General features: G+C 40.9%; 2 protein-coding genes across 6 annotated transcripts in view; both read left to right on the plus strand.

Annotated features, from left to right (window-relative positions):
- Positions 1–549: 549 nt before the first annotated feature.
- TNFRSF1B (TNF receptor superfamily member 1B) lies at positions 550–17,932 on the plus strand. Of its 2 annotated transcripts, none has more exons than XM_074924795.1 (10): positions 550–603; positions 7,024–7,126; positions 9,855–9,983; positions 11,124–11,273; positions 12,159–12,252; positions 12,337–12,530; positions 13,296–13,370; positions 14,347–14,384; positions 14,853–15,123; positions 15,681–17,932. In XM_074924795.1, the coding sequence occupies exons 1-10, from the start codon at positions 550–552 to the stop codon at positions 15,977–15,979; spliced, it is 1,407 nt and encodes a 468-aa protein (XP_074780896.1). In that variant the 3' UTR covers positions 15,980–17,932. The 2 variants fall into 2 exon arrangements, with proteins under 2 accessions (XP_074780896.1, XP_074780897.1); XM_074924796.1 differs by having other exon boundaries at positions 16,205–17,932.
- Positions 17,933–18,375: 443 nt separating this feature from the next.
- Positions 18,376–27,814, plus strand: part of VPS13D (vacuolar protein sorting 13 homolog D) — a 108,812-nt gene continuing 99,373 nt past the window's right edge. For all 4 annotated transcript variants that reach the window (XM_074925067.1, XM_074925069.1, XM_074925068.1 and 1 more), the window contains exons 1-10: positions 18,376–18,484; positions 21,053–21,223; positions 22,084–22,161; positions 22,415–22,605; positions 22,903–22,983; positions 24,325–24,441; positions 24,661–24,765; positions 25,070–25,240; positions 26,240–26,340; positions 26,944–27,112. In XM_074925067.1, coding sequence (XP_074781168.1) covers positions 21,127–21,223; positions 22,084–22,161; positions 22,415–22,605; positions 22,903–22,983; positions 24,325–24,441; positions 24,661–24,765; positions 25,070–25,240; positions 26,240–26,340; positions 26,944–27,112 — 1,110 coding nt within the window. In that variant the 5' untranslated portion in view covers positions 18,376–18,484; positions 21,053–21,126. The remainder of the gene's footprint in view (positions 18,485–21,052; positions 21,224–22,083; positions 22,162–22,414; positions 22,606–22,902; positions 22,984–24,324; positions 24,442–24,660; positions 24,766–25,069; positions 25,241–26,239; positions 26,341–26,943; positions 27,113–27,814) is intronic.

Genomic DNA, 27,814 nt, shown 5'->3' on the forward strand with positions numbered 1-27,814 from the left:
AGCAGAGCGGGTCTGAATTTGCGTTAAGTCTCTCTATGGCATCCCAGCAGTGTGTATGAGGCATGGGTGAAGGTGGTGCAGCGGTGGGCATCAAGGAACGCTGGAATGCTGCAAAGGGCAAGTGCAGCCTTTCAATCAATCATCAGTCACAGGATGGTTTGGGCTGGAAGGGACCTCGGAGACCGTCCGGTCCCACCCCCTTGCCACAGCCCAGGTTGCCCAAAGCCCCGTCCGACCTGGCCTTGAACCCCTCCGGGGAGGGGGCAGCCACAGCTGCTCTGGGCAGCCTGTGCCAGCGTCTCCCCGCGCTCCCGGTAACGGGGCACAAACGGGGCTAAAGGGACCCTCCGCTGAGAGGCCGAAGTAACTCTCAGGCCCGGGCAGCGGCCGGCACCGGGCCCTGACACCGGGCTGACACTGCGCGCAGCCCCGCGCCCCCGCCCCGCCCGGGGCGGTGACCCGGGGCGGTGACCCGGGCGGGGGCCGGGGCCGGGCCCGGGGGGTGGCGGCAGCCCCGCCCCGCCCGGCGGAGCCGCACTCGGCGGCGGGATGGGGCCGCGCTGGGCGCTGCTCGCCGCGCTCCTGCGGGCCGCGGGCGGCGGGGTGAGTGCGGGAGCCCCTGCGGGGCGGTGCTGGGGGCGGGGGGGGTTACCGAGCGGCCGGGCACCGGGTGCCGTGCGAGGTGCGACGGGCTGGGCTGTCCCGGCGCGGTGCTGGCGGGCGGGCATCGTTTGGGGGCCCGTCTGCCCCCCTCTACCTGTGCGGAACTCGGGGGGGGGGGGGTGTCTGTGTGTGTCTGTGTGTGTCTGTGTGTGTCTGTGTGTGTCTGTGTGTGTCTGTGTGTGTGTCTGTGTGTGTGTCTGTGTGTGTGTCTGTGTGTGTGTCTGTGTGTGTGTCTGTGTGTGTGTCTGTGTGTGTCTGTGTGTGTCTGTGTGTGTCTGTGTGTGTGTCTGTGTGTGTGTCTGTGTGTGTGTCTGTGTGTGTGTCTGTGTGTGTGTCTGTGTGTGTCTGTGTGTGTGTCTGTGTGTGTGTCTGTGTGTGTGTCTGTGTGTGTCTGTGTGTGTCTCTGTGTGTGTGTCTGTGTGTGTGTGTGTCTGTGTGTGTCTGTCTCAGCCTCAGGTCCCCCCCATTTGGGCTTCGTTAAAGCCCATCCTGCGCCCTTCAGCTCCGGCGCTGCCGTTGCCTGCCTTCCCAACAGTGTCCTGGCGAGTGCTGAGTGTAAATCTGTATTTTACACCGCTGCTTAAACAGGAAGAGCTTGTTACGCTCTGTTAGAGCCCTAAAACTACTCCTTATTTACATGGAAAAGCCCTTTAATTTATGTGTAAGACCTGATGTGATCCAGCTGTGACTGTTCTCGTTTATATCCAGCGCTACCACTATTTGGCAAGGAATGCTTTTAGCTGTTTAAATGGAAGAGCTTGGTGGGCTCTATTCGACTTTGATTGTGTGTACGCTGTACTGGTACATCGAGAGCATTTTTCTGCCTGATTTTAAAGTGTCCTGGATCGTGAAGATAAATATAGAGATGCTGCTGAGATGTCCAGGTCATCGCTTTGTCATGGGATGTATATTTACATGCTTATTTAATCATATTAATTGAGCCTTGATAAGACAAGGGTTCAGTGAAACCAGGTGAGGATGTCAGAATGCACATTGAACCTGCAGTGGTCTTTTAAGGCTTGCTGGGTGCTGTAGTGACTTGATAATGTTTTAAATTAATTCTTCTAACTGCTTCTTACTAATTTTGAAACCTGGTTTGTAAGGTGATAGTATTTTGAACATGATTTACTGAACACCTTGAAGTGTATAGGATAGAGCAGTTAAGGAAATGAGTCACAGAATTGTACCAGACCTTATCACCAAAATTTAAGTATAAAGTTTTGTCATGCTTCTTGCTGAACAAAGGGCTTTGACTCGAAAGGAATTAAGTTTCCTCTCTCCCTAAATGTGACCTCAACGTAATGATGGAAATCATGAAGGAAACTTTCAGCATCACTTTTTGCATTGTGACAAACTAAAGAAAGGTCCAGATGTACATTAGGAAAACAAACCCAGTCGTTTCAGAAATACTGCGTCTGCCACAGAGCTGGAAAAAACTTGCCTATCAGTGTTAAAAAGTGGTCAGTTAAAGAAAGCTTACTTTTTATTTTTGAGGGAGAGAAGCTAGCAAAGCAATAGTTCTTTGGTGACACTATTTCTTGTTTTTTCTCATTCAGCTGAAATTAGACTGAGCTTCTAGCCTCAGTCCCTGTGTTACTTGCAGGATCTGAACATTATTTTTGCCATTTTGAACAACACAGTCACCAGATAGTTTTAACAGAAACTTTCTCAATAGCCTTAAACCTAAATAACTGTCCTTCGCAAGCAGCACAGTGTGCTCCGCAGTGTAGTTGCTGATGTGTGCAGAGAAAGTCACCCTCTGGATGCTGCTGCCTGGTTGTAGGGAAATGCTGCTGGTACATGGAAGGTGTGTTGATAGCCATGCACATACCCTGAGCTGCAAAAGGATGAGCATAAAGGAGATCTTGGGGGAAAATCCTGAAATGAAACTGAGCAGACTGCTCCAATGTCCCTGCTTTTTTGTGGTCAGAGCCAGGAGGGCTGTGGGTGACCTGCAGCTTTGCTGTTGTATGTACCCACATGCATGGTTTTTGCATCAAAGTTCATGGTGATTAAAAGTCTTAACAGAGCATTGCAAAAGCCATCAGTGATAGAAGCAACACCATCACAAGAACAGAATTTGTTTCAAAATAATAGATAAATGCTAATTCTGGCATTTGGCCTAGATAGAAGACAGTTATCCCCTCTGGCAGTGTTTTTGGCTGGTACATGTGGGGCATCTTGGGAAGGTTCTTCCTCCGCCATCTCTACACTTAGGGCTGACATAGCTTCTCCTTTCCTGCTCTGCGCTCAGGGTTAGGTATCACCCGTCTCCCTTGGGTGCATCTTCTAGGATGTCTCCACTTAAGGTCAAGCCTAATGTGGCCAACCCTGTCTTGCTCATCTTTTCTTGGGAATTTGCTCATCACCTGCCCTTCTCTGACAAGTGATGAGGATACAACCCATCTTCCTCCCTCTCAGGCCTGCAGTCTGTTGTTCCTCTTCTTTTACTAGGTCGTGGTTATACTAGGTCTTCCTACAAACTTTGACTCACTTCTATAATTTTTGCATGTTGTGCATAGCTTTTGTATTCTATGCAGCCTCCTGTCATCCCATTCTGGGAAAATGTTTTCATATTGTGGTGAGTGGCAATGAAGTAGGATCCCTAAACATAAGCAAAAAGATAGTATTTTCTCAGGGAGGGGGGAATGTGGAGTTGTAAATCTGTTTATGTGTGACTATGCAAGGACTCCTGCTTTAGAAAGTAAAGTACAGTATAAGGTGGGAGAACAATTAACATAATAGACCCATAAGCTTAGAGAGATATCTGCATGAAATCAGCTTTAAAAGAAGCTCTATGGTTTGAGTATCGTTGGTACAGCTTGTTACAACTCCAGCTGAATTTGGTGAGGCTTGCTGTTACCTGATAACTAATCTTCAACAGAATTATTTTTGTAAATTACCAGTTTAAATATTTTAAAAGAATTCTGTTTTTTCCTATCTTCAGCAGGTTTGATAGCTCAGCAAATGGTATCTCTTTCCCTCAAGTCCTTTCCACAGCAACAGCTTTTTACATCAGAGTCCTTGGTGACTTCATTGTGGTTTCACATGCGTGAAGAACGTTGCATGCCAGATGTAGTTCCTGTTCAGACTCCTTTGTTTGATAGCTTGAGTCTGAAGGAGGCAACTGTGTGAAAAGGAGATGTAGACATGTGAGTTAGGATTAAAATATATGCTTAAATATGTTTATTTAAACGGCCTACTTGAGTGAAAATTAATGTTATGTGGATGGATTAATATATATCTATTCATCCCTTATATTAGCACATTTTCAAATGTAATTACACATAAAGTCCAAGGTCTCAGCTGGTGTGGAGACTGCTGTTAGCCCACTCCTCTCCAGTGGTGTTAGCTCACATATCTGAGGGATTTCTGTAGTGCAGATGGGAAAATGATTCAAACAATGCAGGGACTCTGGAGAGTCTTGAGACATTGGCTTTTCACATGTAACGTCTTAGTTATTGCTTAATACACAGATTGCAAAAATCTCCCTAGTGAGTTGTTTAGTCAAATGCAAGCATAGTTTACTCATTTCTGTGCCAGATATATTGCTTAATTTGATTGATATGCGTAGAGCTAGACTAAATTTCACGTTTAACGGTGTTTCTGCCTCTGCTGCTAGATAGATGAGGCATTTTACTGCTATCTGTACCTGTCAAATTAAATGAAGTCCTCCAAAATCTTCATTTTGTCCATATAAGTATCTTAAAAGTCTGCTGCCATTAGACACTGCTACCTAATCTGAGAAGTTCCAGGGCTGTAATGCAAAAGATGCAGCATCAGGTTAGTTTTCCTCCACACAATCTGTCTATGGAACATTGAAGCACATTAAAAGCAGAAGGCAAAATAAGGACTTATGAGAGATACAAGCAGTAACAAAATGCAAAGATTGTAGAATAGAATCCGGCGCCTACTCATCAGTCTTTCAGCCCAAAGTAGCCAATGGATCTGGTTGCCAGATACAAATATTGTACAGCGCAACTCAGACCTTAAAATTGGTGAGAAGGCTAGAAAAAGTGGGGTCTTCTTGTAGCCAAGAAACCCAGAGAGTTTTGTACCTGTTAAGTGGCCTACGCTTCCTCTGGCAGAGTAGGAGATTTGACTGCTGGCCTTGTCAGCTTTGATTAAACTAGTTTATATTGGAAGCAACCGCTAAAATTAATGGCATCCTTCCAGTGCAAACAAAGCTGAGCTCGTGTCTGTATATAAATTGTACCTAAGTGAGTTACGAGTCCGTTTCAGTTTCCCATAATGTTCTTTGAGGACAGTTGGCAAGAAATTGTCAATTGTGTGTCGTGGAGAGCCACAGCTCATCAGATAAAATTTCGGGGAGATTGTATCAGACAGCAGAGATATCCTTTCAAGCACAACTTAAGAGAAATAGATGTGAACCCATTAACCAAAGAGGTTTTCCTGTGTCTTTAACTCACAGGACAGTATTTACAACAGAATGCAGAGGATGTGATAAGAACATTTTTTGCCAGGAAGCCTCACCAACAGGATAATTTGTGATGCAGTTTATTGTATTTCTTACCTTTTTTTTTTTTTTTTTTTTTTTCCTGTGTCTGCTCTGGCAGTAAAGTTTCAAGTTTTAAAAAGACTCTCAAGAGCTTGTTTTAATGAAGTTGATCATCATGGCTACAAAAATGTGACAACGCTTGACCTTTCTTCTTTTAATAAACAAGAAAGTAACTTAAATGAAAAGTACTTTTGATGAGAGCAGAGCTGTTTTCTTCTTCATCAGATTTTAGTGTCATCTCACATGTGCAAATGCTATGGTTTATCATTGCCCATCGTGTAAGGGTATAATACCCTAATTATTACTGAACCTAGAAAGAATTGCAAACCCTTGGGTTTCTTTTTGAATTACTACAGTTATTATTCTCATTAATAATAATGAAACTGCTAATGTTGAAACCAGCCTCCTGGGTTTTCTTCAATGTTTTCAATCCTTGTGCAAGCCCCTTTTAAAGGGGGTGCATCATGGTTCCTGCAAAACCGACTTTATTCTCATCAAAAGACAAAGAATTTGAAAATGCAGTTCGTGCTCAGCAGCTGTTTCTTTCTTACTTCACCTGCTCTAGTGTTTAAGAAGGAGAATGATTTTTGATTTTTTTTTTTTTTCCCCCGGTCATCCTTCCCCACCCCATCACAGTTTCTGGCCCTTTAAAAAGCATCTTTACAAGTTTGTTCTTCAGTTTGCAGCTTGACTGTTTCTCATTGATCTGGCTGTGAGAGAATGGGGCTGGTATTGGTGAAACCCATCCCCAGTCTCCCTGGTTTTAAGTCTTTAACTCAACTGACTGATCAGAACAGATCAGAATTGTGCTGATGCCTGGTCAGCGTTACCAGCTTTCACAGTGTTTTAAATAGGAGTGGTGAAACTTCTGTTGGACTTGTTTTTGGTTTTTCTTTTCTGGAACTCAAGAGGCCTTTCGCTGCCTTCACATTCCCAGGAAAGGTTCATTTTGACAATGACCATTGAGTAGATGGGTGAAATCCTGTTTCTGATATAGAGCTAGATAAGAGGTAAAACACTTCATCAAACAACTTAAGAAGATGTTGGATTCTTTTTAAGCAATTGTTGAGGGTGGGAAGTGTTAGTCCACCTTGTCGGTAATGTGAAAACACAATAGATAATCAGCGTGTTCTTTCAGTAAGGAGGAAGGATATTTTTATTACTGGCCTCCAAAGAGCTTGTTCCTGTTTTGATTTCTCTTTTTAATAATATTTCTAAATGACTTCTCTAAATGTATATAGATCATACATGGAGCAATCTTCAGACTGCAGAAAACTGAGCAATGTCACATGCTTTTTGAACAGCATCTTTCTGATCTAGCAGGGAACTCCTATGCTTGTGCTACCTAACATTGGCCCTTTTCTTTTGAGTGAGTATATTTTTCCCTTTGAAAACAGATGGCAGGTCCTCAGATATTTTGACACTTGTTCACTGAAGTCGTTGAGCTGTGCTGATTGGTGTGGGCTGAAAGTTAGGTACACTGTATTCCAGGACTGGTTCTTATGCATTTGACCTGCCATATGAGGTGGGTTTTAAATTTTTATTTAAGTCTTGTAGCCAGTTGGTCCTTTTCAGAAGCAGCAGTGCAGTTTTTGGAGAGATCGTTTTTAAAACATCAAGGGCTTTCTTATTCAGAAAGGAATCTGGAATGATAAAAGCCTTTTTTTCTTTTCCTTTGGTGAAACAGTTCTAATAGTACACGTTCTTTGACTAAAGGGACAGTGCCTTGTAAAGGAATGTGGTTATAATTGCATCGATCTTTAAGTGTTTGTCTCTCTTGAATCTCTACTTTAGGGTCAGAATAGACTTGTTACTCATGATTTTCCATTAATTTCTCCTAGGAATATTCATTGCCTTATACACCACAGTTCGCACAATGCAAGGATCCCAGCACTGAATTCTATGAAGAAAGACTTAATAAATGTTGCAGCCAGTGCCCTCCAGGTAGGTTATAATTCAAACTATTACTTTGCACAGCCAAATTCAGTCAATTTTCAGATGAGCACAGTACACATTTTGATTATTTACACATCTGAAGAGCATCAGATTTTTACTGTTGCAGTGCGCTCTAGCTGGAAGACAATAAAATGCTGTGACTAAAAATATCTGCAGAAGAGACACCTTCATCAGAATAGGAATTCTCATACAAGGTTAAACTGGCTGGGGCTTATCAGGAGGTAGGCTGCTTTTGTAAGCACAGCCTTCTGCTGAGCTCTTCTAAGCACAGCTTGGCATGGTGTTTTGATTAAAGTATTTTTAAGTCAGCACTGGGGAGGAGCAACAGCCTACGAAGGGAATTGCACAAATCAGACAACATATGTCAGACCCAAGCCCACTAATAATAACTATATTGTAAAACAGGACGTGAGGTAGAGCTTAGTTTCTGTACTTTGATAATATCATTTATGTAAGGAGCTTTTCACTGGACAGGTTACTCTGTAATTGCTCATTCAGGGAGTTTTGCTGTCTTTTACTGTAAATCAGACACTGCGGACCACTTTCAGACTACAAGACTACAGAAACTGTCAGCTTTGATGTGTCATGTCTTACACTCCAGTGATAATTATTAGTGATCTTTTGTTAGCAAAAGATCTTGACTGCAGAAAGGTGGGCGTGGAGGGTTGTTTTTCTGGAGGATAGTAATACCATTTGGATATTTTGATATTTTGTCACTGTTACATTAGACACAGCAAAAAAACTGCCTTTTTTTTTTTCCACATTACATGCTGAGCAAACAAAATATGTTTCCATAAATGATGAGTTCCTGTCAGAGAGATCCGGAAGTTTAAGCAGGAAATCAGTATATGCTGAAGCAGCCGCAGTTGCTTGAATTAAACGAAAATGTCTAGATAGATGTGTCAAACTTCCTTTGTTAAAAACACCACAAGTGAAAGATGATAATTCATAGGTAAAATGCTTTTCTGTTGCGGTATGTACTGTTCAGTCTATTTCTCCTTAATTTTGATTTTTCCCAGTAACAAACTGGACAACAAGTTGTAGGAAGTCTAATTTTTTTTTGTTGTTGTTATTATGAGTTTAATTTTTTTCACAATAATTTATCAAAAATTGAAGCCTAAATCATTAGCAGGATATGGGAGGCAGACCTTTAAGCTTCAAGTAAGTACATGTCAAAACACAGTCTTTGGAAATAATTCCTATGGGTCACCTCCAGGGCCCCTTCTGTTGGAGAACAGAGATTCTCCAAGCAGCTCCAGTGTTACTCCTGCTTTCTCAGTATATTTTCCAGGGTGTTTCTGAACAGGATATGAGACATCAACTTTTATCTCCTTCCTTCTAAGCAAGGGAGGAATGGCAACTGAGGTGTTTTCCTTTCTCCAAAATGGGTATGTTGGAGCTCATTTACTTTTTCCCACTGTGAGCCAAAACGTCTCACTAACATTTTTTTACTGGGAATAGAATAGGTCAATGTAACTTTTGGAATGTGCAGACACGCTGAAGGTTGGTGCTTTCGTAAAAAAGAAAGGGGTTTGAAGATAAGAAAATAATAAATAAGACAGTCAGAACCTGTTCTTGAAGATAACAGGAACAAGGATGGGACAAACTAAAACGAACCAGCTCGAGACACCACAGCAGTACAACCCCCCCCAACAGACCTTTGTGAGCGTGCAGGAGCACTGAGGTCAGCCAGCACACACGGTGAGGAGGACCAACAATCACCAGAGACCACCACCCAGCAGGAAAGCCCATGCGTAATTAGGATGCAGATACTGTAACTAGTTCCAGGAAATCTAATGCATATGTAACACACTTCTTCGAAAAATTATGAGTATGTATGATCTCACTGTATATTAGCTGCTGCTTATAGATCTGGGGTGTGGTCACTTTTGCGAAACAATTTGCATGTGCACCCAGTGCTGCAATAAAGGGTCCCTGCTTCCAAAACTCCAAGATGAGTCTCAGAGAGTTCCTCTGCCAGCTCTCACAGTAACACCACCACTGCATTGAACTCTGTTGTTGGTGAGGAGCACTGGAGAAACCACCTTTGACAACTTCTGATTTTGTCTGGAATGCCACTGGCTTCAGAAACCCGTTGCTTCGATCTGCTGGGGCTGGCTGAACGTGAAGGAAAAAGAGTGAGCTCACGTCCCTTCAGTAGTCACAAGTGGTGACGTTCTAGTTCAGGTCTGTTTGTGATAATACTTTATTATGCCTTTTTCACTTGCTGCCTGTAAGTGTAGTAAGGGCCTCACCATCATTCTAGCACGTGCTTGACTTTCGGCATGAAACACCATCCTGTGTTTCACCACAAAACACAGCTTCTGTGAGGGTAAAACATACATTACGTACTGCTTAGCTGCATCTAAGTATACATTGAGGGGTTTTGTTCGGCACTGAGACTGACTGACTGGTTTTGAATATGGCTGGAATTCACTGAACTGAATGTAGGAAAAGGAGTCAAACATAAATAACATAAAAGAAATCAGTTTCCTTGGATACACATGCAGTCCTCCTTTAAATCGGTACTTGCTTGGTGTACATTATGGATCAGATAGTGCCAGTGAAGGCAACAGGTTTCTACAGCTAAGAATGAAACTTAGCTTAAACAATTCCTAGTGGTCTTTTCCAATGAGATGCTTTCTCTGTTTTGCTTTGTTTTTGTTGGGTTTTTGGTTTGTTTGTGGGTTTTGGTTTTTTTTTTTTTTTTAAATAGGTCAGTATAAGAGAGCGAGCTGCACTCACACTGTGGACACAAAGTGCAGTCCCTGTAGACCTGACACGTATACAGCAATCTGGAATCGGTCTCCTCAATGCTTTGCCTGCTCACCACCCTGCAGGAAAGGTAGGCTTGGAAGAGAGGCCTTTGTGATTTTAACAGCCTGCTCAAAGTGGGCTTGGTTTAACCTAGTCTTCTCTATTAGAAAACTAGGAGGTTTTGTCTATCACTTGTGTAGTCCCATTCTTATGCTTTTGGTACTTGGAAGATTTGGGGAGGAGAATCAGGGAAAAATTTTTCAGGGGGCCTTGCCTCTTTTTCTTTCCGAGTCCTAAAAATGTGACACCCATCTTACATTCTTGGAGGCTAAGGCACTGCATTACTCAGATAGATCCAAATGTCACCACTGGAGTAACTTCCTGCTTATATTCTCCAGCCAAGGGAGCTTAAGACTCAACTTGCACAGGCATAAATGGATAATTACATTTCCATCATCCAGTCACTTCTCGGTTTGTCTGCTGAGCTGACAACAGCAAACACCAGTTGTGATATTCCTATATTATTTTTATTTCTTTTGCAAAGCAGTATAGTCACTGAGTATGCCAGTTCAGTTCATTAAAGCAGATTAACAGTATATAAGGTAACGACATTCTACATTGTACCAACATCTGTACGTTGGTCTAACAGATCACGTGCATTAACAAATTCAGTCATACCGTTGTCCATCATTTCTAATGGCAACTGGTAAAATGATCTACTTGACTCACTGGCAAGTAATTTTTAAGGGTAGAGTCTAAGCTGTTCAAAGGACCTTTGGTTTTATCTGAATAGATAATTGTGCAAGGCTGGTTAATTGCAGTATGAAAATATCTGTAGTAAGGTCTCCGATCCCTTCAAATACAGTTGCATGATCTGCGTAGACTACAGACCTTAGTATGGCCCCCACATACTCCAGTGATGAACACATGTAACAAAAATGTGCGTATTTATGGTTGTAATACAATATAATGCAACCACAGGTACAGAGTTTCAAGTGTGCAGCCTACAGATGCAGATCTCTCCTAGAGAGAGAGAGGAAACTCTTCTGAAAATGTTTATGTTGAGGCATACAATGTATTTGTTTTATGATGGTATACTAGCCAGAAACTGCAAAATTGTCTTCAGTTTGTGGTATGTGAACATCACCTTGCATTCACTTGAAAAATTGCAGGCTACGATTTTAAATGTTGCTGATGATATCTTGCTTTATTCTTATTTCAAAAACAGGATTTGTGCAGAATCAAACATGCACTGAGTCACAGGACAGAATCTGTAGCTGCCCACCCAATGAGTACTGCATTTCAAAAATATACGAGTACTGCAAAATATGCAAAGTGCATAAAAAATGTGGAAAAGGTTACCGAGTTTCCAGAAGAGGTAATTTAATTCTGAACGCTCTACACACAAAATAGCTTTACTATCTGAAGAAGGATATTTTTTTGTGTTAATAGTCCATAAATATTTCTGAATCTACCTCCAACTCAGTAAATTACAGGAATATGATCTTTTAATCCCCTGCAGTTACGCGTTCTTTTCAGTGCAAGCATTATCTTAGTAAGTAGGCAGTAACTAGAGCAACAGTATTCTCAAGAGGCATATTCAAAGGGACAACATGTTGCAATCTGTTACTAACATATATCATAAAGTTCCCCAATCCACCTTAATCTTCCTTTGTTTTACTCTACTGTGTGATTTATTCCATACAAGTGACTCAGATTCAAGACCACTTAATTCCCCCTTAAATCCTTGAAACAGGGCTTCAGGTTAAATTTGGTTACAGGAAATAATGATGACTCTATGCTGTTCTGCAGAATTTGTTCTCATTAGATGATGAAATTCACCACTCTGATAATGTAGCTGTTTCAAGATGATAAATAATATTCAAAGAGGTGGAAGACTGAATATTTTTAAGAAATTCAGAGTCATTCAAAAAGATACAGAAGTCCCAACAGAATGGAATTGGTGGTCAGTCTGTCAAGGACTGGTGAAAAAGCTCAAATTTGTCTGCAGTACCACGTTTTAGCCTTTTGGTGGGTTTTTATAGTCTCTTTCAAAGACTGACTATCAAGGGCATTAAACTAACAGACACAAATTATGATTTGTGTTTGGGTTGGGTGTTTCAGATGAATCTCTTCTGTGACAGTTGAAGACTATTTTGTGTACTGCCTCTGTATCACTTCCAGGATCTGTACCGCAGACCTTGATTTATTCGTTCTTGTTTCTCACTGGATGACTAACTGGAGACTTTCTATTTGTTTAAAGGGACAGAGAGCACAGATACAGAATGTAAACCTTGTCCTCCCGGCACTTTTTCACGTGAGGAATCTTATGATACCAGCTGTATACGACATACGGTGTAAGCCAGTGTTTCTGTCTAACAGCAACCTTAACTGTGCACAGGCTTGCTTTGTTTCCTAACTTCTCTTTTTGTTTCTTGCAGTTGTAAATCAGTGGCTGTTCCTGGAAACAGCATAAATGACACCGTTTGCAATGACTCAGGAACAGCAGTTGCCACAGTTCTACCTCACAGTATTTTGAACCTGCTTCTGACCCAAAGCTCTGCTTCCAACAAACCTGAAATAATAACTCAACCTGTCATTTTAAAATCTGCACCTGACACGTCTTACATCATCGGTGAGCTATTAACTCATTTATAGTCACTTTTATCTGGCTAGGAAGCAAGTTTATATTTAGTTCTCAGTTTCTTTCCAAGACTAATTACCTGTACCCAAACAGAACCTCAGAAGAGCTGAATTAATGCAATATGACACTGTAGTGAGTTGCATAATATTTACCTATACATCTGCACTACCCCAGTGCATTCTACAGTCCTCCTAATTCTGGAAATATTTCTAAAAAGCCCCAAACTAGATTATACAAGGCATTTCCTAAGAATTGCTACTATGAAGGAGCTGGTAGTAAAGGTCACATCTTAGATTCTGGACCAAGGCAAATTTGACTCCATAAACCTCCTGGTGAGAGGTCTTTGGAGACGTCAGCCAGCCTTTCCCAGGAAAGTCCTTACAGCATTCACAAGTGTGGATGTCTTCTCTCCTATTCACAACCTATCTAGAAAGTATATATGTTTAGAAGCATTCTGGGCTGCCTGGCCTTGTATTTAACAAATTGTTCCTAGCCTAGAGAGATGTCTTTTGTGACTGGGGCCAAAAGTCTGTCCTCACTTTCCAGGACAGGAAAACTCAATATTATGAAGTGGTGAACTGAAATCAGACCTTGGTATCCAACAATAGAAGCATCAAATGTGAATGTCAGACACACCTGATACTTGTAAATTTAGCTTTTGTAGCCATGGACAGATACTACATAACTACTTCTTTCTAATTAGATCCTTTGTTAGATGGACCTGCTAAATCATTTATCTTTTTTATTTATTTTCAGGATCAATAGCAGGGACGTTGGTTTTGGTCGTGATAATCATAATTTTGGGGTATTGCTTAGTGTCCCAAAAAAAAGGTAAGATTGATGAAGTGAAAACAAGCAGATCTGTAAATATGGGAAAGAGTGTCACCTTATTTCGTACTAATTTGAGCCTAGTGGTAGACTAACGTTAGTGTCTTAAAAGATGCTAAGCTCTCTTTGAAGCTTTTCTCATGGCTGGATATGACTGAAGTATCACTAGTGCAGACATACTTTAGTATCTAATAATGTATGAGTTAATTTTATTTTTTTTTCAAGGGGACAAGGCAATGATTTACAGGCTTCTGCCTCACCAGCCAGCAACTTACAGCTTCTTGAAACTCTACGGAGCTTTTGACACCATTCCCTTGTTACTTTGGGGTGAAATAGGCAAAAAGGTTCAAAGGTCAATAGAACAGAGACTAAGAGAAAACTCATGCAGATCAGCTTGATCATATAAGCTTTGTGGCTACAGAAAAGCAGAATTAAAAAATACTCCATGAATTCCATATGTATTATGTATTTAGAGTAAAATATCTTTATTAAATCACATGGGGTGAAATTAATCTTAGTACAGGGATACAGTGAGGCAAAAGTGCCATTCAAATCTCTCTTGTTCCTCAGACTTTAGATAATTGTCTAAACATACCATGTCCTAGTGGAGTTGGGACAACTGTGCAACAGTTGCGCTCCTACTGGAGCTTGTTAAATATTTCGTACTTCATCATTTAAATATTAGACATCATCAAATGCTATCGTTAAGCAGTCATGACCGTAGTCTGTTGTCATCAGTACCTTTTGTCACTGACATTATCCTAGAAAGATTAATTCATGCAGAGGGTCCTCTACTTGCTGGCTAAATTTAAGTCAACTTACAAAATTAATAGCTTTCAACATTTTCAAACTGTGTGTAATAAGTGTACGTTTGGAGTTTATTTCGGGAGCAGAGGATATCACTCAGACTAGTTAAGAAAGCAGCTTTTGCAACTGAAACCAATTTGGGTGCTAATGAACTGTCTTTCCTCACTTGCAGCCCTTGTATACTCTCCGCCGACTACAGAAGCAGATTTGGTGAGTGTCACTCCTTCCTTTACATTTTTTTCCATTTCTTTGAAAAGTCACATAGAATTCATGCAGTCTTATCTAATTCAAGTAGAAGAAAACTGCACAGCAGAAACACAGATGGAATAAGAATGGGGTGGTTTGGTCCCCAAGCTAGAGTGTAAGATGTACCTTACGTAACCCATAGGTACCATCCTCCCTTTATGTTAGGCTGTATGAGCAGTAAACCACAAGTGTGGCTCAGAAAAGCAGATTTTAGAGCCTTTGTTCCGGGGGTGATCAGTGAAGTAGTGTAGGCGCCTTCAGGAGACAGGTTCATTTTGTTGAATACCTAATGAGCTGGTATGAATTTTGCTTAGTCACCACTATACAAATGGCAATTCTCAGTGGTTTCCCTAGCTGCCCAAGTACTGACCAGTTCTTTGATAGTGTTTTTCAGAAAGATTAATGTTTTCCATTTCTCTGCAAATGTTCCAGCCTTTTTCCCCTGCAGAAAAGCAGTGTGACAAAAAAGTAAGAAATACGGGATCGCAAAACTCCAGCAGTTCTGAACAAGAGGAACAGCATCTCTTGGGAACTTCTGGGTCTAGCAGTAGCTCCCTGAGTAATCCAACTGCACCTGCAAGAGTCAGTGTAATAAATAACAAGAACAATGAAAAGAAAGAAAAAGAAGGATTTCAGCAGCAACATTCAGCTCCAGAAGGTTGTAAACTTCACAGTGGAGACAGGCACAACTCTGCAAGTTCAGGTAAGAATGTATCAGAATGATCCAGAACCTCTGAAATTTCATTATCAATTATGAGTCTTTTCAGCATAATTTTAAAAGGCAGGATAAAACATCAGACTCATGTTCATCCGAGAGAGTATTTAGTTACTTCTGAAAGAAAAAACAATTGGTTGAAGTTGTCAGCCTGAGACAGGAAAGAGCGTGTGCTCAATGGAGAAAAAGTTATTTGCAGATCAGTGTGATGGTGGGCACTTACCTGTGAGTGGGAGTAAGAGCTGAAGGGAGCAGGTAGAAAACATTGTCAAATGCATCAGAAATGGCAACACATGGCTGTGATCTAGGGCTCTGTATTAATTTTTGTGGCTTTTTCATTTCTGGGATGACATGTGGGTTATTTGGTACCAAAAAATCCTGAAAATGTTACAGAACCAACTCCACCAACTTGTCTAAATTAGCTGAAGCAAGAAGATATTTAGTGTCTGTTCTAACTTTAAGTCAGAGAACTGGATAAAGAATGCAACCATCCTGATCTGGGCTTCATTCTTCCATGTTTGATGTGTTTTCTGTTTATTTGACAGAACATTCTGCTAATGGAGGAACGCAGGTGAATGTGACTTGTATTGTTAAAGTATGTAGTCCAGACTGCAGTTCCCAGTTCCTAGAACAGACTAGTTCAGCTAGCATGGATTATGGAAACGGTCCCTATTATTCCCCAACAAGGGAAGAAATTCCTCTCTCCAAAGAAGAAAACCCCTTGAGAAAAGAAACTGAAATTCAGATCTCAGTGGACAATGAGGACAATTTACTTCAAGACTTACTTCCAGAAGAAAAGAAGTTTCCTCTGGGTATTCAAGATGCGGGCATGAAAACCAGTTAAAGGAAATTGCAGATCATATACTGATTGTCTGATAAAAATCATTAAACCACCCTTATCTTCTAAAATAAACCTTATGTTAAATGTAGCATTCCTACAGAGACTTGAAATTTCAGATGGATACAGACACTGATGCTTTTGAGGCTTTTAATCTCTTTTGGCAGCTTTGAGAGCTGAAGGATGATCTTTGCAGTTTTAAAAAATCTGAACACTTTTTCTTTTAAACAGAATGGCCAACTCCTCCCTCTCTTATGTGACACCCTAAAGAGACAATTACCAGATTTGAAAAGGAACATGTTGTAACTTTATGCCATTGATTTTTCTGCTGAGACTTCTTGTGATGATAATTCCGATTCAGATATGCCACCTGTCAAGAACATGGCTGTGACCACCACTTCTAAGAGACCAGATTTAAATTATCATTCATTCACTGCTAATGAATTATGCATTTGATTTTAGTTTTAAAACTGTTGCATTCAGTTTCCTATCCCACATCTTCAGGGACATACTTTCTCTCATCCTCCTGGATATTTTATTATTACAGTTTGCTTTTGCTTATTAGTGGACTGAATTTCTCAAATCAACCTTAAGTATATTAAGGAGTGAAATCTTTTACAGGAACTTTTTTTTACTAGATTACAACTCATGTCTAAACAATAGAATTTAATTAGCTGTACATATTTCATTTTATTTTGGAAAAGAAATTCTTGACTAAATAGTTGTTATCTTGGAGTAGGAGGCGAGTTCCTTTTATTGACAGCTGTAAGGTTTGTCATCTTTGTGTCCTGGCTGATTTAGTATGCTTCCCTGATTGATTCTGACCTCATTTCTGAGGTTAACCATAAACCCGAAGTATTTTTCCCTATGTTCTAGTGAATATTAGAGAGGATCCATGTGAGTATGTATGCCAGGTAGCTCACAGGCACTGACCTCAGGAGAAGGACTCCTGATGATTGCGCAGCATAATCTGTAAAAAGTGGAATTGACTCAAACCTCAGAACCAGAAAATCCTGTTCTTCCCTTCTTGCTTGATGCTGAAGATGCAACCACGTCTTACAGAAAATTAGTTGAGGTTCTCCTTGAATCAAGTAGGAGTCTTTTGGTTTTGGAAGTCCATTTTTAGGATCCCATTTCCCATAATTATGTTTTACATGTGTGACTTAACCAACAATTGTGGTGTCTGTGTTCAACCAGAAGTTGCTGTACGGTGTCAGAATTACATTTGAGTGAAGTCATACAGTAGGCATAACTTTTTAATGCCAAAAAACCAGTATGTTGGACTCTGATCACTGTGCTTCCCTTCCAACTGAACTATTCTACCTCAAGAGAAACTAAATGCCGTCATTATTTTTGAGGCCTTAGACTCAAAAAGGCTATTTTGGAATAGCATTTATTCTACAGCTACAGAAGAGGTACAGGTTTTAAAAATACAAATTTTAAACTTTCCCAAAAGCTCTGAGGTTTACTAACATTTCTGGACCTTGTGAACTGGCAAACAGATTTTTAATTCTACTTTGAAGAAACCTTTTACTACTGTGTATTAACCTTGAAGATAATTTTCAGAAAGTGCTTTGAAAATGGGCACACCGAAACTATTACAAAACTGAAGGATTTAGGCAAGAAAAGAAACTACTTGTATACAGTGCTTTGAACCTCTCGCATGGAATTGAGTATTTTCATGTCTTGTCAGCTCCCAGTATAGGGACCACATTGAAGCAGTGGAAGATTTTTGAGGAAGTTTTAAAAACGTTAAAAAGGAGGATCCTGTTACAGCAGTTAATTTACTGGGTTTTTAAATAGAGGAGGTGGGTGACAGAAGGAAAAATCCAGGTTTTATGTTTAAATAGGTGAAATGTGCTTGCATTAGCTTGTAAAATGTAAAAAAATAAAAGAGCCTGTGTATTTTTGTAATTATGTCTACCCTCGAGTTTCCTGACCTCTTCATTAAACAAATTTCTCATTTCTAGAATGGGTTCTTTAATTCCCTAGCTTCATCTGCCGCTTTCCAAACAATTTCGTTTCCTACGTTACTGCCTCGGGACAAGCGGGGGCTGCCCCAGGCCCAGGGCTGAAGGGGACCCTGACAGACACCGCGCCCCCCCCCTCAGCGCCGACGGATAAAGCCAGAACCTTCCCCCCGCGCCGGGCCGAGCGGGCCGCAGGCGCCTCCCGGAGCCCTCGGGCCCTGTCTGCCGGCCCGGCCCGCCCCGGCCCGAGAGCGCTGCGGGGCCGCCGGGGGGGTCCCGGCCCGGCCCGAGAGCGCTGCGGGGCCGCCGGGGGGGTCCCGGCCCGGCGGGATCCGCCCCCCCGGTGCCCCGACAGGCGGCGCGCGGCGAGCGCGGGCCCCGCCCCCCGCCGGCTCCGCCTCCCAGGGGCGGGGGCGGCGCCCATCGGTAGCTCGGCGCTCCCCTACGCAGGCGTCCCCCCGCCGGTTGGCTCGGGATCGATTGGCGTGCGGCCCGCCGGCCCCGCGCGCCATCCAGGAGGCGGCCGCCACCGGGAGCCCAGGTGGGTACCGGCGGGCCGGGGGCGGGCCCCGGCTGCCGTTTCCTCCTGCGTCAGTCTCCGCGCCGAACTCGACCGCGGCTGCACGGCGCGGGCCGGGCCCCGAGGGGCCCCTCCCTGCCGCACGCCCCTCGCGGGGCTCCGCCCCACCGTCCCGGCCCCGGGGGGGGGGCGAGGGGCGGCCGCGCACGCCCTTGGCTTTACGCCTCGGGGCCGGGGAGAGGAGCGTGACCCCCCGCCGCGGCTCTGCGTGGCGCCGCCGCCCTCAGCCCCGCGGCCGGGCCTCCAGCGTGCCCCTCCGGCGCCCTCCCCGCGTGGCGCAGGCCATTTCCCGCCGGCCTCTCCTCAGGGCTCGCTCCGGCCGCCTCTGGGCAAGGTGACCTTTCGCTTCGCCTCCGACACGAGCTGCGTGCCAGCAGGTCTCCTCTCCTGCCTTATCTCCTCCCCACGATGTGGTTGCTTGCGTGGAGAGAGAAGGGCGAGTGTCCTGAAGGCTCATCCCCGCCCGTTTTCGGTGTAACCCGGCGCTGAGGGAAATGCCCCCTCTCCCTTGCGCAGACCGGCGGCACCGGCCCCGCGCGCTCCCCTCCTCCCCGCCGGGCCTTTGAGCTGCCCCCGGCCCCGCTCCTTCAGGGTCTGTCTCGTCTGCCCTCTTGGAAAAATGGCTTGCTTTTTTTTTTTTTTTTTTTTTTTTTTTTTTCCCAGAAAAAGCCGGCTATGAGTGAGTTCCTGGTTTGGACTTTGATTCTTATCTTGATAAGCGCTTACTGTTCGTTTCTTACTATGTATGTTAAGGAAATAAAGCCACTGTCATAGAAAATAAGTGTTTTGTTTTTCTTTCCAGTGGCACAGCAGTGGACTAGAAAGTTACAAATGTAAAAGACTTAAAACGTTTGAAGGGTTCCTGAGTAGTTACTTATGTTCCACAATTTTAGGTTAAGGAGGTGATTTATCTTATTTACAGTTCTTACGATGACTTCAGGCATGGAATTGTCCATGTACCCGTGGTTTTCAGTCACTGGGATGTTAACCTGTTCTGTGCTTCTGAATCTTCAAGATCTTTTCTCGCCTTTGTCTCCTAACACTTGTAGATTTTTTATTTATTTATCTTTTAAAGGGTAACATGACGAGGGTTACTCTATTTGCTTTTGTTTGATCTGTAGCTTTCTTGTTGATTTTATTAGAATAAAACCCTACAATTTAAGGTGGTGGTCCCATGTGCATGAATGCTTTGTCTTTATTATGTGGTATAACACTGTTGTTTTTGAAAAATGTTGAGAAATTTTACAAAGATAAAAATGTTAAACGTGTTTAACGTGAGGATGTGCTTGATTCAAATGTAACTTCCCTGTGTTATCTTTGATACTTGCATTTCATTCTGCATGACAGCATAGTTTCACTTTTCAGCCTTCAGAAAAAGCCTTTCATTATTTGCTTAATTCTGTTATAGTTAAATATTTTCACTGGCTTTTTTTGAAAGGAAGAAAGGTTTAAATGGGGGTGCCTAAAATCAAGCAAACCTCATTATGGGAAAATCCTGAATCTTAATATAAAATTTAAAACTTAACTCGAGAAGTTTTTCTTTTCTTCTATTGTCAGATGTAAATAAGTCTGACATATCTTGCTTTTCTGCTCTGTGGAATTCAATTTTATGTACACTGCTTTAGAGAGGTATGGGTGATCGGGAGACTTTTGTAGATGCAGAACTGATAACATTTACTGCTTTCGAACCACAACGTGTGGCCTGCATGGTCTTTTTCCTTACTGTAGTAGCATGCTTGATCCAGTCCTTGCAGAAGCTAAGAGTTTTGTAATTCACTGGGTAAAAACTTGAACAGGTACTTAGGGGTTTTGATGATCTGATTACCACATAAGTTGAAACAAGTCCTTGGAGAAGAGTGTGAAGGGAAATGTTAGAATGTATGACCAGTGTTGCTTCAGTAATGCAGCTTTTTTCCCTCGATGCAGTCATCTATGCTATTGCTTTGAAAACCTGTTAGAGTAACTGTTGATGAGCTATATATGTGACTTGTATCTGATTACTTCCCACACATACGCTGTTCCCAAAAAAGGGGTTTGGGTAGGGTGAGTTGTTTCACAGATGTCGTAAGAACTCTACAAAAATACAGTCGAAGGCTCTGGGCTGTTGCTTTAGACCAGGCTTCCAAAACCAGAATGCTGGCAACTTGAAGAAAATACTGGCAGCAGAAATCGAGGAAACCAGTATAAAACTGCTTCAGATCAACATAGAATTTTAGTCTTCCCTTTTCTGGAAGAGGATTGTGGATTGGCCTTCTTGATTATTGCAACAAAATGAAGTGTTTTGATTAGAAAAAGGGTGGAAAGATGAACTTAATTTGCAAATGGGAGTGGTTTGTAATCATCAAAGCTCTATATGAAACTCTAATTTGAGACTTAAAGGGTATAGCATAAAGCATTTTTTTAAGGTAGAAATCAAGCGTGGTTTTACTGCTTTTTAGATTGATTACAGTAAGAATTACAATGATAGCAGTGTATGAGTTCTGCTGAGAGTATAGATCTCAGTCATTTTCTTCGTGTCTTTTCTTTCAGAGTGAGACTGTAATTATGGAACAGAAATCCAGAAAATGACAGCAAAACGTTAGTTGCCCTCTTCTAGGACAGTCATGTTGGAAGGATTGGTAGCCTGGGTCCTGAACACCTATTTGGGCAAATATGTCAATAACCTGAACACGGACCAACTTTCAGTTGCTCTTCTAAAGGGTGAGGCTTTGTGGTATTTTCTGTAGGGGTGTACTGTGATTTTACAAGAAAAAAAAAGCCTTATGTTTTTGTAATGACTGGAAGGTGGAATAGAAACAATCACTTAAATGTGTTTAACCTTTATATAAGCGCCTTTAATACTTGTGCTAGCATTTTACAATGAATAGTAAATTCTCTTGTGTTCCTGTCTTTGTTCCTTCTTATCAACACTGTTAAATGAATTTGTATGAAACATTCAGAAGTCTGCTTAGCATATCTTATCAGCAGGTTTAATTTATATAATATTTGAGTGTCATTTTTCTTAATACTGTTCAGTAATTTTCCTACTGAGGGACTGTGGCAGGAAGTATTCTGTAGCCATTACCTCTTACGTGTTGGTGCTGGTAGTTACATCCCTGTAATTAAGACCTGTAGTTTACGTCATGTCTAATTTACCTTTTGCTGCTATTTGCTATTTTAGGAGAGAATACTTTGTAACACTTCAAAGCTTTTTTCTTCCTGCTTTTTGTAATATTGAGAAAATACTTAACTTAAAGTATCTATTTTGAAAAGTCAAAGAGTGGAAGCTTTCTCCTTGGTTACAATAAAGTTCAGATCTAAAACTCTGCAGAAGATTGCTTCTATATGACCTCATCAAATAGTTTGAGCACGTGGCATTGGAAAATTAAGTAGTATATTAAATAACCACTGCAATTATTACACAACCTGAAAGTGGTAGGTTGGCTGTTTTCGTGAAATCGTATTTGATTGGGTTTTTTTCTTTGAAAGTTGGTGCTAGTCATTTTCAACTTAGTGTTCAACTTGGCATCCTTTATCATAATCTTGTTTAACAGACTTGTCTCTTTTTCCTCTTTGTATAGGTGCTGTTGAATTGGAAAACTTGCCCCTAAAGAAAGATGCCTTGAAGGAACTGGAATTACCATTTGAAGTAAAGGCAGGTTTGTATTTTGCTTGTGTGTGCAGGACAAATATTTATAAACAGGAAGTATTGCATATTTTAGAAGAACCTTTACCTGTGAGTCAGAAGCTTGAACGAAGGAGGTAACCTGGTTTTCAGGTAATCCAGTTCTATTTTAGCTTGTTTGTTTCTACACTGCTTTTTTTTTTTTTTTTTTTTTTTTTCCAAGTTTTCCAAGGGTGATGAAGTCTGTTCACAAGGAATCTCATGGACTCTCTGTTTTGTATATACAGGTTTCATTGGCAAAATAACACTACAGATACCTTTTTATCGCCCACATGTGGATCCATGGGTCATATCTGTCTCAAAACTGCACTTAATTGGTGCACCAGAAAAAAAAGAAGATTTTGATGAGGAAAGGGAGAAGTTGCAAGAAAGAGAGTACAAGAAAGCCCTTCTTCTAGCACTTGAAGAAAAATGGAAAGTGAGTCAGACTTGTCTTTCATGGTGAAGAAACCATTGTGGTAGAGGGATTGCATTTAAATCTCCTATGCATAGGAAACTAAATTAGAATTTGATTTGTATGTGCTAACATAGTGCAGTTTCTGTCCCACTCCACCCCCACCACGTCATGTGTCCAACATATGTTGGAGATGGTGAATTTGTTGGTTTTTTTTTTTTTCTTTCTTCCTGTTCACGGTAATTTCAGTGTAACAAGGTATATGTTTCCTGACCAGTTGTTACAGTGGTGATTAATGCTTATCCCTATTTTCTCTTTTAGAAAGAGCGACAACAGAAAGGGGAATCTTACTGGTACTCAGTTACTGCATCTGTGGTCACAAGAATTGTAGAAAACATTGAAGTAAGCCTTTGCGTTGTAGAGCCTTTCCCACTTGTTAAGAATTATCTGTGCCCACTGTGCTTCACATTGTGTAGTCCTCAGAGAAGAAATATGTAAATCAAAGGTAGATGTTTGGCAGAGGACAGTCCCTTCTCAGACTGAACCTTCATAACTTCAGTCTTAAACTAGTCCTGATGGGGACTTGTGGAGAGGAAAAATCCTCCATCCTGCTTTTACAAAGGGGAAAATTAACTTTTTGGTTGATAACAGTAGGTGGATAATGAATTTGCATGAAATCTGATGGGTTTTGCTCACATTTTAATTCTCCTAGTTATAAACCCATCGAAACACTGAATTGTTTATGAAGTAGAAGAGCATGTTTTGTTTCGATAAAAAGATGATTTGTAAAGAAACAAATCTCAGAGTTTCTGCTGACCTGTGATTTTGATTATTTGACTGTGTGTTGTCTCTCAAGTTCTTTAATTAGTCTTTTTCTACTATTAATAAAAATCTGCCATATGTCTTCTAAGTATCAAAATGACTCCAAAGTATGGCTGTTATACTCTGTTGCTTTTTCTCTTTGAAAGTCCTTGTAGTTCATGACATTAGCAACATTTACATCATTAATCATTTGTGTTTAAGAACCAGAAGCTTTCTGTGTATTACTTGCTAAAGTTTATCTGCTTGCCTCCATGAAAGGACTATCCTTCTTTTTTCTTATGCGCAGATAGACAGACTATGTTTTTTGTTTGCATTTCAACTCACTAGAGACAGTTTAGAAACAAGATACCTCAGACTACTTGCTTTTCCTGATATGATTGAGAAGAGTGTGTTTGGTGCGGGAGCTCAAGGAGAGTGTAGCTATACTTTTCTCAGTCCTGGACTCTGCATTCTCTGAGAAACCACAGTAACTCAGTGCTCTCACCAGTGGGGACACGACTCTCTGCAGAGGGGACACAGGGTTTTACCAATGTAATTTAGTTTGGGTGACCTTGCATTATTATTAGTTTGTAATTCTGGCCTATGTTGGTGATTCTAATACGTAAATCAAATTTGAGTCTTTGGTTGACAATTACACATTTGCCTTTAAAACGAAGAATAACAGCAGGTAGCAAAACAAAGTACACTGTCTTGTAAAAGGGGCTAGATGATTTGGGGCAGAAGAGCAGGTACTAGTGGTGTCTGAGAAGACAGAATCAGAGAGTACAAAATCAGATTATGAGATCTAAGTAACTACCAGAAATTTGTTGGAGACTTGCAGAAATTGAATATTAAATTGTTTCAGTATTAATGAATAGTACTGCTGTCCACTCTAATGATGTAAATAGTTGTCTCTAGTAATGTTTTTTCTTTTCTGTCTAGTTAAAAATTCAGGATGTCCATTTGAGGTTTGAAGATGGTGTCACAAATCCTTTGCAGCCATTTGCATTTGGCATATGCATCAAAAATGTATCGATGCAAAATGCGGTGTTTGAACCAGTAGGTATAACTTTTTGTACAAGAACTCATGGCAGCTAAGATGTGATGCTGTGTTTTATGGGTCCTAGTAAATATTTAGTAAAAAGTGTGGCATTTTAGTAATTTTGTGGTTATTGTAATAAAGTGATTCTGGGCATTTTATACTGTTTATTGAGTATGTAGAACTAAAACCAACATGACTGGTGTGATCTTGACTTTATTCCACTTTTTCTACTTCAGATAGAGAAGCTGATGCGGAAAAAGCAGTTGGATGTTGCAGATTTCAGTGTTTATTGGGATACCAACTGCACTTTATTGGGTGACCTGCCTCCTGGTCAGCTGCAGGTACAAGAGGGAGATTTTTGTTGTTGTTGTTAGTCTGCTTTCTATATTGCAGACCTAACTGACTTAGAATTTATTGGATCTGGTGCTTTTAAGAGCAACAGAAGTTTATGGTTTCATGCTGTGATGATAGGATACATGTGCAACCCACAAAGGCTTGTTTTACCTTTAAAGAGAGAATATGTTTACGAGGTTTTTGTAGTGGACTGGCATGCTAATAAAGTGTATCCTAGTATATGAAACCAGTGCATCCTAAAAAGCATTGTACAATCACTTCTTATAGAATAAATTTGCTTGTAACCCGTAGGAAGCAATGGATAAAAGTATGGAAAGTCGTGATCACAATTACATCATGGAACCTGTGTGCACTTCTGCTCTTCTTAAGCGAAATTGTTCTAAGGAGCCTTTAAGATCACGCCAGACTCCACGGCTTGAGTGTGACATTCAGCTTGAGACTATACCCTTGAAGCTTTCACAGGTACATACCAAACATCTTCATGGAACTCTCAGTATCTGAAACAGGGACTGTTGAGAGGGGGGTCAGGGAGGCTGTCAGGAGCTCTCTGCTGTTAACTACAGCAGGCTGTGTTGGGTGTCCAGACTAGTCAGTCTTCAAGATCACTTGTCATTTTCTAACAGAATGACTGATTAAAGAAGATATTCTTTTATGTTTTGGTTATCACAATGTCTACAAATTCAGATGGGTAGTTTGACATGGGCTGTGTTTCTTCCTTCCTACGTGCTCCAACTGTTGTTTGTATGTCAGTGCTTCTGAAGATTCTGCTGGTAAAATGCCATCTTGAATTAACCAGTTCTAAGAAAACAAGTTGCTGATTGTAACAGGGAAATACTTGTAGGGGTCATAAAACTGCGGTAGTGTTTGTAACAGTGTAAATACCAATTATTGTAGCATAAAATTAATACTTTCTTAAAGATTTAATTTTAGAGGCAGCTGAAAGGGATATACTGGAGAAGTTGTTTGTTTTAAAACCAAGCATTCCAGAATATTTTAATTATTTTACTGCAACTGGTTATTGCACAAAAATTACATTCTTGTTTGTTAATTGTAGTAACAGGAGGGATGCATATGGGGTTTTTTAGTCTATAGAATATACAATAGTGGCCAATGTTAAGTTGATAATCTGACGTGGAAGGAGATGTCAATCTCTGCATTGTAAGTAAGGAAGTAAATTGGATGTCACAACTACTAGCTGCTGGGAGAAGATATGTGACGCTGGAGAACCAAATTATGAATTGTTATTAACATTAATCTTAATTGTTATTAACATTAATCTTAATTGTTATTAACATTAATCTTAATTGTTATTAACATTAATCTTAATTCTGAAGCCATATGTGGACCAGTGATGCAGATAAACTAAGCCTGTGGTTGTTTCTTGTTTTGCTTTGTCCTCCCCTTTTCTTTGGAAAGCTCTCCATTATTGCCTAATTGATCTCTATGTTGTTTTACTAAAAGATGCAGTATCAGCAGATCATGGGATTTTTAAAGGAACTGGCTAGAAAGGAACGACAGCTTAAATTCAGGAAGTGGAGACCAAAGGTTACAGTAACAGAGAAGTAAGTATATCTACAAATGTGGTATTAATATATATTAATATACTAGGGAGACTAGAGTGAAGACAAATATAAAAAAGTAGATGATAATCAGTTTCAGTTTTCATGTCTTGTTTCCCCAACCTCATAAATCAGTTTTAAATATTCAGATGTAATTCAGCCTTAAAATAAAATTATTCTTCCCTGAGGCTTTAAATCTTTCTCTCACAGTTTCCAAGAACTGAAATTAAGTTGGAGGTTCTACCCCCATGCGCACACTGTGATGTTCTGAAATTTTCTTTATGGAAAGAGCTCCCATTAAGTTTCTTTTATTGATAAATAAGGAAGATGGTATCAGTTCAGACCAGAGCTCTGTGTAACTCATTTTGTTGTCTCTGCCTGATATATAACAGCTGTACTAAAACGCACTGAAGTGGTGGGGACTTTGCAGAGCACTGTTGCACAGAATTTGTAGAACTAGCCCACACATGCTGTCTAATACTGATGCTTTTTCTGACCAGTTGCCCTCTGTTTTTTCACTGAAGCTCTCCTGGACTTTTCACAGTTTGACATGCATTTGGGGTTTTTTTGAAATATTGGTAATACAGTAATTTTTAAATGTTTCAGCTGCCGAGAATGGTGGATCTTTGCTTTGAATGCCAATCTCTCAGAGATCAGGGAGCAGAGACAACGTTCTACCTGGGAGTTTGCTTTACATCGGGCCCAAGATGCAGTTTCTTACACTGACCTGTATTACAGCAAGTTGAAGGGGGAACCACTGTCTGCTGCAGAGCAGGTATTTAGATTCGTGTTTTCTACGTGTTGATTAATCATTTTATAATCGATTTGTTTCATTTTCTCAAATTTAAAATCTGTTCTAGTTTAGAAACATCCTCAGTTTTACTGCAGGCCATTTTCACTGAACAGACTGTCTTTTGACCACAACTGAGTTTTTAATGCTTGAAACCTGGGCTTGTGGGAGGTGTGTGTGCAGCAGGGTTCTTCTGTTTTTGTTTTGCTGTACAAAAAGCTGTCTTTTTTTTGAGCTGTAACTGGTTTTCACCAAAAATAGTATTAACTCTCATAGAATGCTCATGTCAGTCAGTGATATGCTTTCTTAACTCATGTTCTCTATAGACTCAAGAAGTATGTCTGTATCAGAAGTGTGTCAGGTCACCCATATGGTTGGGTAGATAATGTGGGAAAAATCATGGCTAGTTGACAGCGTGCTTGGGGCTGCTTTGTTGATTTTTTTTGTTTTTCCACAGTTGATTTTAGGATGAAGAATTGAGAGGGAAAGTGCCCCTAACAATGAACCTGTGTCCTACTTCAGAAAGAAAAAAAAATACTGTGAACTAAAATTAACTGGTGTTTATCTTTAGGTTTTCATTAAATAAGTTCAAGGCACTATGTACCTCACATGTCTTAATTACAAGTGCAATTTTATTGATACTTAAAGTTGTATGTAATCCTTACTTGTGTTATTTAGACATGAACT

The sequence above is a fragment of the Athene noctua genome, chromosome 22 (genome assembly GCF_965140245.1).
Source record: "Athene noctua chromosome 22, bAthNoc1.hap1.1, whole genome shotgun sequence".
In the NCBI taxonomy this organism is placed as follows: Eukaryota; Metazoa; Chordata; class Aves; order Strigiformes; family Strigidae; genus Athene; species Athene noctua.